Below are 12,612 nucleotides of genomic sequence, written 5' to 3' on the forward strand. Positions count from 1 at the left end.
TGCAAATATTTTCTCCTTTTCAGTAGATTGCCTTTTCATTTTGTTGATCATTTCCTTGCTTTTTATTTTTTTTAAGATTTTATTTATTTATTTGAGACAGAGAGAATGAGAGACAGAGAGCATGAGAGGGAGGAGGGTCAGAGGGAGAAGCAGACACCCTGCCGAGCAGGGAGCCCGATGCGGGACTCGATCCCGGGACTCCAGGATCATGACCTGAGCCGAAGGCAGTGGCTCAACCAACAGAGCCACCCAGGCGCCCATCATTTCCTTGCTTTTTGGTTTGATGTAATTCTGTTTGTTTATTTTAGCTTTTGCTGCTCTTGCCAAAAAAATGTTGCTAGTACTGATGTCAAATAGCTAACTTCCTGGGGTGCCTGGGTGGCTCAGTCAGTTGAGTGTCCAAATCTTGGTTTTGGCTCAGGTTGTGATTTCAGGGTCTTCAGATTGAGCCCTCTGTTGGATTCCATGCTGAGTGAGGAGTCTGAGAGATTCTCTCTCTCTCTCTCCCTCTGCTCCTCCCCTTGCTTCTGCTCTCTCTCAAATAAATAAATAAAAATCTTTTAAAGTAGCTAACTTCCTATGTTTTCTTCTAGGATTTTATGGCTTCAGCTCTTTCATTCAAGTCTTTAATCCATTTCATATTTATTTTTCTATGTGGTGTAAAATAGTGGTCCAGTTTCATTCTTTTTTTTTTTTTTTTTAAAGTAGGCTCCTCACCCAACATGGAGCCTGATGTGGGGCTTGAACTCACAACCCTGAGATCAAGACCTGAGCTGAGATCAAGAGTCAGACGCTTAGGGCGCCTGGGTGGCTCAGTCGTTAAGCGTCTGCCTTCGGCTCAGGTCATGATCCCGGGGTCCTGGGATCGAGTCCCACATCGGGCTCCTTGCTCAGCACAGAGCCTGCCTCTCCCTCTGTCTGCCTGCCACTCCCCCTGCTTATGTTCTCTCTCTCTCTCCCTCTCACTCTCTCTGTGTCAAATAAATAAATAAAATCTTAAAAAAAAAAAGAGTCAGACAATCAACTGAGCCACTCAGGCATCCCTAGTTTCTTCTTGTGCATGTAGTTGCTGGGTTTTCCCCAACACCATTTATTGAAGACATTGTCCTTTACACACTATAGTGTGTCTCCTTTGGTGTAGATTGATTGACCATCTATGGGCGGGTTTATTTCTGGGTTCTCTGTTCTATTTCATTGATCTGTGTGTCTGTTTCATGTCAGTACCATACTGTTTTGGTTACTATAGCTTTGTAGTATAGTTTGAAATCAGGGAGCGTGATACCTTCAGCTTTGTTCTTCTTTCTCAGGCTTGCTTTGGCTAGTTGAAGTCTTTGTGGTTTCATACAAATTTTAGGATTCTTTGTTCTAGTTCTGTGAGAAATGTTAGTATTTGATGGGAGATGCATTGACTCTGTAGATTGCTTTGGGTAGTATGGGTGTTTTAACAATATTAGTTCTTCCAATCCATGAGCATGGTATAGCTTTCCATTTATTTGTATCTTCTTCAATTTCTTTCATCAGTGTCTTACAATTTTCAGGGTACAGATCTTTTATCTCTTAGATTAAATTTATTCCCAGGTATTTTATTCTTTTTGATGCAATTGTAAGTGGGATCGTTTTTTAATTTTCTCTTTCTAATAGCTCATTATTAGTGTATAGAAATGCAATTGATTTCTGTATGTTAATGTTGTATCCTGTGACTTTACGGAATTTGTTTATTAGTTTATTGACTGCTGTATAATATTTTGTGGAAGTAACACATTTTGTTTATCCATTGACTTATTGATGAACCTTAGGTTGCTTCAATTTTTAACTTACAAAATCTCTGCTACAGTGAACATCCTTGCATATGTCTCCATGTGCATGTGTGCAGGTGTTTGTCTAGTGTGGGTATGAAAGAGTGGAATTTTGGAGTCAAAGAGTATTTGCATTTTTAGTTTTTTTAAAATGGTTATTTCAGTTTTTGTTCCCACCAGCAGTTTATGATTGTACTCATTTCCCACAGCCTCACTATCATTTCATGTTGTCAGATTTAAACTTTTTTTTTGTCAATCTGTTTAGTAATCTTATTGTCTTACTTTGCAGGTCACTAATTACTAGCATGTTTGCTTATATTTCTATGTTTTTGAACATTTGAATTTTCTTTGAATTTCCTGTTACTAATTTTTCCCCATTTTTGTGTTGAATTTTTTTCCTTATCGATTTATAGAATTTCTTTATATACTCTGGATTTGCTCCCACCTCTTTCTACTCATTTTCACTGATACAAAAACATGCAGTAATACTTAATATCTATTTAAAAAAATCCTTTAACAGCATAGCCCTCTAGCTATTGTCCTATTTCTCTGCTCTCCATTTTAGAAAAACTCCTCTAAGGGTGGCCTCTACTTTCTGCCTCAGTTCCCTTATCTGTTATCTTTCCTTAGCTCACTTAAGTCAGGCTTTGTCTGCACCATTCCACTGAAACTGCTCTTGTCAAGGTTGCCACTAGCCTTTGTTTGCAAATCCAGTGGTCAGTTTTCAGTTCTTATTTTACTCATCCTTTCAGTAACATTTGATACAGTTTAAATACCTTCTTCAGCTTCCAGGTCAGAATACTTGTCCTTTTTCTCAATCTACATTATTCTCAGGGACTCAGTACCATCCTGTGGTTTTAAACACCACCTAGATGGTGGCTTATTCCCAGATTTATTTCTCTTGCCATGACCTCTGAGCTCCAGATTCATGTATCCAGCTGCCTACTTGACATATACACTTAGATGATTAATACCCATCTCAAATAATATGTCTAAATCAGAACACTTTTATTTTCCCTCAGACTTCCTCTCTAGTGTTCCTTACTTCTTACCACTACAATTGCTACCTCCTTTGAGCCACCATCATCTTTTCTCTGGTTCATTGCAGTGACTACCTACCTGTCTTCCTGCTTCCATTCTTGCCCTTCGCATTTTTTTCTCCACATTGTTAGCAGAATGATCTTAAATCAGATTGTGTCACTCCACTGCTTAAAAACCTTCAATGAAATTCTGAAAAAGAAGGATAAAGAAGGGGGAAGAGCTAGTTTCTGAAATTATGTTAAAACTCTAAATTTTATAAAGCTAGGTAGTTAAAACAACTGATACTAAAGCCATGGATAGACAGACAACTCAATAGAAAAGAAGTGCAGGGGTGCCTGGGTAACTCAGTTGGTTGAGCGTCTGTCTTCGGCTCAGATCATGATCCCAGGATCCTGGGATCGAGCCCTACATCAGGCTACCCGCTCCAAGGGGAGTCTGCTTTTCTCTCTCCCTCTGCCTGTCACTCCCCCTGCTTGTGCTCGCTCTCTCTGTCAAGTAAATAAATAAATAAATAAAATCTTAAAAAAAAAAAAGTCCAGAAATAGACCTAAATATATATGCAAATTTAGAAATAATAGATACGGCATTCAGATCAGTAGGAGATTTAGATTTTTCAGTAAATGGTGTTGTGACAATTGAGTATACATATGGAAGAAAATGCAGTTGGATTTCTACCTTACAAGTTACACCAAAAGGAAGTCCAGATGGAGAAGACATTTAAATATAATAAAATAATAAAGTAGTAGGAAAAAATACAGGAAAGAATTTAAATGCAGAAGTGGGGAGTCTTTCTAAATATGTCACATAACCCAGAAGCCATAAAAGATTTGTTAGGGAAATTCAGCTACATTTCAAAGTCAAAAGACATGAAAAAAATGATAAGATTGCAATTCATGTCATAAAAGGTTGGTTTTTTTCATATGTGAAGAGCTTCTACGAATCAATAAGAAGACCCAGCACCCATTAGGAAAATGGGCAAAACTGTGATCCTTCAGTTTACAGACTATGAAATAAAAATTGTTCTTAAACATATGCAAAGATATTCAACTTCAAAATTAGAGAAATGCCAGTTAGAACTACAGTTTTATCAGATTGGCAAAGAAATATGATGGATAACACTGTTAAGGCATTTTTACATATTGTCAATAGCAGTTGGTAAAATTGCTACAGAGAGCAATTTAGTAAAACTTGTTAAAATTTAAAATGTAAATACCATATTACCAAGGAATTCCATTTTTAGGAATTTATCCTTCAGATACATTTCACATATTTATAAAATGAAGTATAGACAGGGATGATTGCAGCATTGTTTGCAGTAGCAAAGGCTTGAAAACAACCAAATTGTTTCATCATAGTCAGAGCCACTGTGAGTTCATCCTGAGTTACTGTGTGAACTAGAAAAAAAAAAAGCCTGCATGGGTAGGGCCTGAAATATACCCTTCTCCTAGCTCATACTTAGTCACGTGGCCTGGTAAGTGGAGTTCCCTTCACAAGCATATGCAGCAGCTCTTTGGGAACTGTAGTTAAAATAAATATGCTATATCCATACAGTAGAATACTATGTGCTTAAAAAGAATGTGGTAGCTATATCTGTACAGACATAGAGCAGTCTCATATATAATAAATGAAAAAGACAAAATGGTATAACATACTGCCATTTGTATTTTAAATACACACACACACAAACCACATGCCTGTACATATGTATAGAAAGCTCTGGAAGGCAGCCAGTAAATAGATAATAATGGTTGCCTCTGAGGAGAACCGAATGACCGAGGCAGGATTTTAAGAGGGGGAATTATTTTTTATTGTTTAATGTTTAAATCTTTGAATTTTATGTCATGTGTTACAGTGCTCATTCAAAAAATATGCATAGAAATTTTTTAAAAGCTAAAGGAAAACGGCACAAGACAGGAGTAGATAGTTCACAGAAGAGGAAAAACTAATAATGCTTAAACATGCAAAATGCCTAACCCCACTACTGTTAGGTAATTTTTCATTTATTGAGAAATAGCAAAAAGTTTCATAGTACTATGTTAACTAGAGTGTTGAGAAACAGGCTCACATATATTGCTGAAGGTCATATAATTTAATATAATATGCTTCTGTGAAAAGCAATTTGGCTGTACCATCATAATTAAAATCTTCTGACCCACCAAACCACACTTATAATACCTTATTCTGTAAATATATTAGCACATGTAGGATTAATTTATATGTAGGGGTATTTATTATAGCATTGTTTGTAATAGCAAATATATATTTTTTTAGATTTTATTTATTTATTTGACAGAGAGATAGAGAGAGAGCACAAGTAGACAGAGCGGCAGGCGTAGGGAGAGGGAGAAGCAGGCTCTCTGCTGAGCAGGGAGCCGGACGTGGGGCTCCATCCCAAGACCCCAGGATCATGACCTGAGCCAAAGGCAGCCGCTTAACCAACTGAGCCACCCAGGCGCCCCTGTAATAGCAAATATTTTTAACATTCACTATTCAGCAGCAGAGACTCTTCAGATTACCTACAGTACATTCAATGTATAAAGCTGCTACTAGGGCAGCTTTATACAAAGTTATATAAATGTACCTTTATGATAGCTTGCTATAAGTACAGTGCATGGTACTAGAACCTCCCTGATAATATGCCGCCAATTTGTAGTCAGAAGCAACTTACTTAATTACAGGGACCATTTCTAGAAGGATGTATAAGAAACTGGGGACAGTGGTTATGTTCAAGGTTGAGTCTGGATAGAGGATAGGAGGATGGAAAACTTAATTTCCATGTATATACCTTTTTTTTAAAAGATACTTATCTGAGAGAGCACTCACGGAGGGGGGTGGCAGAGGGAGAGGGAGTCTTTTTTTTTTAAGATTTTATTTATTTATATATTGTCATAGAGTGAGTGTGCAAGAGCAAGGAGCCTGATGTGGGACTCGATCCCAGGACTCTGGGATCGTGACCTGAGCCAAAGGCAGACACTTAACTGACTGGGCCACCCAGGCATCCCAGGGAGAGGGAGTCTTTTATTATTATTATTTTTTATTAGCATATAATGTATTATTTGTTTCAGGGATACAGGTCTGTAATTCATCAGTCTTACACAATTCACAGCGCTCCCCATAGCACATACCCTCCCCAATGTCCATCACCCAGCCACCCCATCCCTCCCATCCCCCTCCACTCCAGCAACCCTCAGTTTGTTTCCTGAGATTAAGAGTCTCTTATGGTTTGTCTCCCTCTCTGTTTTCATCTTGTTTCATTTTCCCCTCCCTTCTCCTATGATCCTCTGTCTTGTTTCTCAAATTCCTCATATCAGTGAGATCATATAATTGTCTTTCTCTGATTGACTTATTTTGCTTAGCATAATACCCTCTAGTTACATCCATTTCGTTGCAAATGGCAAGATTTCATTTTTTGATGGCTGCATACTATTCCATTATATATATGCACCACATCTTCTTTATCCATTCATCTGTTGATGGACATCTAGGCTCTTTCCATAGTTTGGCTATTGTAGACATTGCTGCTATAAACATGGAGGTGTGGTGCCCCTTCAGATCACTACATTTGTATCTTTGGGGTAAATACCCAAAAGTGCAATTGCTGGGTCATAGGGTAGCTCTATTTTCAACTTTTTGAGGAACCTCCATACTGTTTTCCAGAGTGGCTGCACCAGCTTGCATTCTCACCAACAGTGTAGGAGGGTTCCCCTTTCTCTGCATCCTCGCCAACATCTGTCGTTTCCTGACTTGTTAATTTTAGTCATTCTGACTGGTGTGAGGTGGTATCTCATTGAGGTTTTGATTTGGATTTCCCTGATGCCGAGTGATGCTGAGCACTTTTTCATGTGTCTGTTGGCCGTTTGGATGTCTTCTTTGCAGGAATGTCTGTTCATGTCTTCTGCCCATTTCTTGATTGGATTCTTTGTTCTTTGGGTGTTGAGTTTGATAAGTTCTTTATAGATTTTGGATACTAGCCCTTTATCTGATATGTCATTTGCAAATATCTTCTCCCATTCTGTCGGTTATCTTTGGTTTTGTTGACTGTTTCTTTGCTGTACAAAAGCTTTTTATCTTGATGAAGTCCCAATAGTTCATTTTTGCCCTTGCTTCCCTTGCTTTTGGAGATGTGTCTAGGAAGAAATTGCCGCAGCTGAGGTGGAAGAGGTTGCTGCCTGTGTTCTCCTCAAGGATTTTGATGGATTCCTCTTTCACATTTAGGTCTTTCATCCATTTTGAGTCTATTTTTGTGTGTGGTGTAAGGAAATGGTCCAGTTTCATTCTTCTGCATGTGGCTGTCCAATTTTCCCAACACCATTTGTTGAACAGACTGTCTTGTTTCCATAGGACATTCTTTCCTGCTTTGTCAAAGATTAGTTGACCATAGAGTTGAGGGTCCATTTCTGGGCTCTCTATTCTGTTCCATTGATCTGTGTGTCTGTTTTTGTGCCAGTACCATATTGTCTTGATGATGACAGCTTTGTAATAGAGCTTGAAGTCCGGAATTGTGATGCCACCAGCTTTGCTTTTCTTTTTCAACATTCCCCTGGCTATTCGTGGTCTTTTCTGGTTCCGTACAAATTTTAGGATTATTTGTTCCATATCTTTGAAAAAGGTTGATGGTATTTTGATAGGGATTGCATTGAATATGTAGCTTGCTCTAGGTAGCATAGACATCTTCACAGTATTTTTTCTTCCAATCCATGAGCATGGAATGTTTTCCATTTCTTTGTGTCTTCCTCAATTTCTTTCATGAATGTTCTATAGTTTTTGAGTACAAATTCTTAGCCTCTTTGGTTAGATTTATTCCTAGGTATCTGATGGTTTTGGGTGCAGTTGTAAATGGGATCAACTCCTTAATTTCACTTTCTCCTGTCTCGGTGTATAGAAATGCATCTGATTTCTGTGCATTGATTTTATATCCTGCCACTTTACTGAATTCCTGTATGAGTTCTAGCAGTTTGGGGATGGAGTCTTTTGGGTTCTCCACATAAAGTGTCATATCATCTGCAAAGAGTGAGAGTTTGACGACTTCTTTGCCAATTCAGATGCCTTTTATTTCTTTTTGTTGTCTGATTGCTGAGGCTAGGACTTCTAGTACTATGTTGAGTAGCAGTGGTGATAGTGGACATCCCTGCCGTGTTCCTGACCTTAGGGGGAAAGCTCTCAGTTTTTCCCCATTGAGAATGATATTCTCTGTGGGTTTTTCATAGATGGCTTTTATGATATTGAGGTATGTACCCTCTATTCCCTACACTGTGAAGAGTTTTAATCAAGAAAGGATGCTGTACTTTGTCAAATGCTTTTTCTGCATCTATTGGGAGTATCATATGGTTCTTGTTCTTTCTTTTATTAATGTATTGTATCACATTGATTGATTTGAGGATGTTGAACCAACCTTGCAGCCCAGGGATAAATCCCACTTGGTCGTGGTGAATAATCCTTTTAATGTGTACTGTTGGATCCTATTGGTTAGTATTTTGGTGAGAATTTTTGCACCCATTTTCATAAGGGCTGTTGGTCTATAATTCTCCTTTTTGATGGGGTCTTTGTCTGGTTTTGGGATCAAGGTAATGCTGGCTTCATAAAATGAGTTTGGAAGTTTTCCTTCCATTTCTATTTTTTGGAACAGTTTCAGAAGAATAGGTATTAATTCTTCTTTAAATGTTTGGTAGAATTCTCCTAGGAAGCCTTCTGGCCCTGAGCTCTTGTTTCTTGGGAGATTTTTGATTACTGCTTCAATTTCCTTACTGGTTATGGGTTTGTTCAGGTTTTCTGTTTCTTCCTGGTTCAGTTTTGGTAGTTGATACATCTCTAGGAATGCATCCATTTCTTCCAGATTGTCTAATTTGCTGGTATATAGTTGCTCATAATATGTTCTTAAAATTGTTTGTATTTCTTTAGTTGGTTGTGATCTCTCCTCTTTCATTCATGATTTTGTTGATTTGGGTCCTTCCTCTTTTCTTTTTGATAAGTCTGGCCAAGGGTTTATCAGTCTTATTCTTTCAAAGAACTAGCTTCTAGTTTCATCGATCTGTTCTACTGTTCTTTTGGTTTCTAGTTCATTGATTTCTGCTCTGATCTTTATTATTTCTCTTCTCCTGCTGGGTTTAGGCTTTATTTGCTGTTCTTTCTCCAGCTCCTTTAGGTGTAGGGTTAGGTTGTGTATTCAGGGAGAGGGAGTCTTAAGCAGACTCGTGCTGAACACAGAGCCCGAGGTAGGGCTCAATGTCATGACCCCGAGATTACTACCTGAGCTGAAACCAAGAGCTAGAGGCTCAACCAGCTGCTCCACCCTGGTGCCCCTTCGTGTATATACTTTTATACCTTTTATATTATTACATAATTCAAAATTATTACATCTATTGCCTATTTAAAAAGTAAATGTAGGGGCGCCTGGGTGGCTCAGTCAGTTAAGCGCCTGCTTTTGGCTCAGGTCATGATCCCAGGGTCCTGGGATTGAGCCCCGCATTGGCCTCCCTGCTCAGCAAGGCATCTGCTTCTCCCTCTGCCTCTGCCTTTGCTCTTGCTCTCAAATAAATAAATAAAATCTTTAAAAAATAAAATCAAAAGTAAATGTAAATAAAATGTTCAGTGGCTTTCCATCACATTTAAAATAGAATCCTAATTTCTAGTTTTTAAAACTAAGACCTTCCAGCTCCTATACAATTTGGCTTCTGCCTGCTTCTTCAAATAGTTCATTCTAGCCCCTGCTTACTTTTATTTCAGTCTTATTCTCGTCTCTCTTCCTAAAGCATGCCAAACTCTTTACCACTTGAAGACTTTTGTGTCTATAATCCCACGGCCTGGGATCCTTTAACTTCAGGCCTTTGCATGGTTTGCTTTTTTGAGTATTCAGAAGATCTCTGCTCAAATTTTATTCCAAAAGCACCTCTCCTCCACACCATCACTCTCCATTCCCTTATTCTGCTTTCTTTCTTTCTTTCATAGCACTTATCACTACCTGGAATTATACATTATGTGTTTGCTTTACTTGTTTATCTTCTGTGTCTCCCTACAGAATGTAAAGCCCATAAAAGCAGGACTTTCTTTGTCTTGTTTTTTGCTGTATCCCCAGGGTTTAGGACAGTGCCTCGTTTACAGTAAACATTCTGTAAATATTTATTGAATGGAAAACATGTTTTCAGTACATTCTCCAACTCTATTGCTTATCCTTCAACTTTGTTGTTGTTTTTTAAGATTTTATTTATTTATTTGACAGAGAGAGACACAGCGAGAGAGGGAACACAAACAGGGGGAGTGGGAGAGGGAGAAGCAGGCTTCCTGCTGAGCAGGGAGCCCGATGCAGGGCTCGATCCCAGGACCCTGGGATCATGACCTGAGCTGAAGGCAAACACTTAATGAGTGAGCCACCCAGGCACCCCTCAACTTCATTTTATAAAGACCTTTATTTGTAAAAAAAAAAATTCGAGGTAGTCAAATGTATTAGTCTTTTCTATCTTGTTTTTAACTCTTTTGTGTTTTGTTTAAGAGTACCTTCTCCTTGGGGTGCCTGGCTTACTGGTCAGTACAGCATACAACTCTTGATCTCGTGGTTGTAGGTTCGAGCCCCGTGTTGGGTGTAGAGATTACTTAAAAAAAAAAAAATCTTTAAAAAGAGAACCCTTCTTCTTGTTCTGGTCATTTGAAAGTTCTCCATTGATTTGAGTTGATTTGATTTGATTTGATTTATTTTTAAGATTTAAAAAAATTTTAAGTAATCTCTCTTCCCAATGTGAGGCTCGAACTCACAACCCCAAGATCAAGAGTTGCATGCTCTGCTGACTGAGCCAGCCAGGTGCCCCTTTCCAGTGATTTTAAAGTTTTATTTATTTATTTATTTATTATTGTTTTAAAAGATTTTATTTATTTATTTGACAGAGAGAGACACACACAGCGAGAGAGGGAACACAAGCAGGGGGAGTGGGAGAGGAAGAAGCAGGCTTCCCGCGGAGCAGGGAGCCTGACATGGGGCTTGATCCCAGGACCCTGAGATCATGACCCGAGCCAAAGGCAGATGCTTAATGACTGAGCCACCCAGGCGCCCCTAAAGTTTTTTGTTTTTTTTTAATGTTGAGGTCTTTAATCAATATGGAATATATTTTTGCATATGGTTTGAGATTGGATCTAGTTTTTCTGAATAGCCAGTTGTCCTAATCAGCAAAGATTGTTTTCACTGTTTTGATTGTCCTTACTATAGACGGAGTGTTGTTTTTTTTTTTTTAAAGATTTTATTTATTTGTTTGACAGAGACAGCGAGAGAGGGAACACAGGCAGGGGGAGTGGGAGAAGCAGGCTTCCCGCTGAATAGGGAGCATGATGCGGGGCCAGGACCCTGGGATCATGATCTGAGCCGAAGGCAGACACTGAACCATTGAGCCACACCCAGGCGCCCCTTTTTTTAAATTAAGAAATGGAATGGACACTGATTAGAAGAATTAGGAATTAGTATATATTTTCCAAAGTAACTTCTCTATTGTAACTGCTCTTTCAGAGGAATTATATTTCTTTTGCTATGTGCCACCTTTCAGTTGATAAATTATGGTCAGTGATAAGGTACTAAAAAACATCTCTTTTGGTTTCTAAATTTGTTTTTAACTAGGGAAGCACACAGACAGATGCCATGAAACTTCTATCTTCCCAGTGTTCCAGGCTTTTAAAAAACAAAGCAGTATTGTGCAAGCCTGTCACACAGACCAAGGCCACCTCTTGCAAACCACATACACAACACAAGGAATGTCAGACAGGTATGTGTCCTTGTGCTCTCCATATGTAGAAAGTTATTCTGTTTTGTTTGTTTTTGTTTTTTTTAAGAAAGGCAAAGAAAATCATTTATAGTTTCTTAAATATGAAAATATTTATTCTTGGATCACATACTTTGAAAATCTAATTTATTCCTTTTATAATTCTCATTAACACTAATAACTACTAAATTGAATCCATCTGCACACACAGCATTATGTGTAGAGTGGACAAACATCTCCTCTGTGTGTGCACTGCTGTTTTTCAAATGTACAAACTATTACAACTACTAAGGTACAAATTTATTTAAAAGCATTAGTGATCTAAAAAAAAAAGCATTAGTGATTTAACCTTAGTTCTTTTTTTAAAAACACTCTGAATTGATTTGTCATTTACTGAAAGTATAACTATGTGTCTGAGGTGTTGGTGATCAGGAAAATTATTTTAATTCATACTTGGAAACGTTGTAAACTATTGCCCCAATCCATGTTAACTGCCACTACCCTTATATTTTCAGTTAGCTGTGTAGCCTACTCTGCCCGAAGCATTTTTTGATTTTTGTTTTTAATGATTATTTTACTACCCAGAACACAGTGTATTTAAAAGCATAGTCTGTCAACAAGTAATCATGAGTTTTTATGTAGGGTGCCTTTCTTTTGGTAGGAGTCAAGGAGAATCCTGTCTTCCTTCCAAAGTAAATTTGATTGTTTTATATTCCTGTTAAAATGATATACTCTTTGTGTACATGAATTTATATTATATACACATTCACATGTGGAAGGTAGTAAAGAATCTGTGGACATCCATATGTGTGGGTATGTGTGTGCTTATATATATATTTTTTAAATTTCTAGATTAAATATTGGATTGTTTAAAATATACTGTTGTGAACTACTTTTTCATTTGACAGTGCTCATCAGAAGTATTCCATATCAATATAAATTTAAATATACATTGAGGTTTTTTTTTTTTTAAGATTTTTATTTATTATTTATTTGACAGACAGGGAGAGACAGTGATAACGGGAACACAAGCAGGG

The 12,612-nt window shown here is 37.9% G+C and overlaps 1 protein-coding gene across 5 annotated transcripts in view; it reads left to right on the forward strand.

Annotated features, from left to right (window-relative positions):
* ZMYM6 (zinc finger MYM-type containing 6) overlaps positions 1 to 12,612 on the forward strand; it is a 44,588-nt gene that overhangs the window by 27,770 nt on the left and 4,206 nt on the right. For all 5 annotated transcript variants that reach the window (XM_064589503.1, XM_064589504.1, XM_064589501.1 and 2 more), the window contains one exon: positions 11,434 to 11,578. In XM_064589503.1, the coding sequence (XP_064445573.1) occupies positions 11,434 to 11,578 (145 nt within the window). The remainder of the gene's footprint in view (positions 1 to 11,433; positions 11,579 to 12,612) is intronic.

The sequence above is a fragment of the Mirounga angustirostris genome, unplaced genomic scaffold (genome assembly GCF_029215605.1).
Source record: "Mirounga angustirostris isolate CCGP_5_RB_7025 unplaced genomic scaffold, mMirAng1.0.hap1 SCAF_4, whole genome shotgun sequence".
NCBI classification, from domain to species: domain Eukaryota; kingdom Metazoa; phylum Chordata; class Mammalia; order Carnivora; family Phocidae; genus Mirounga; species Mirounga angustirostris.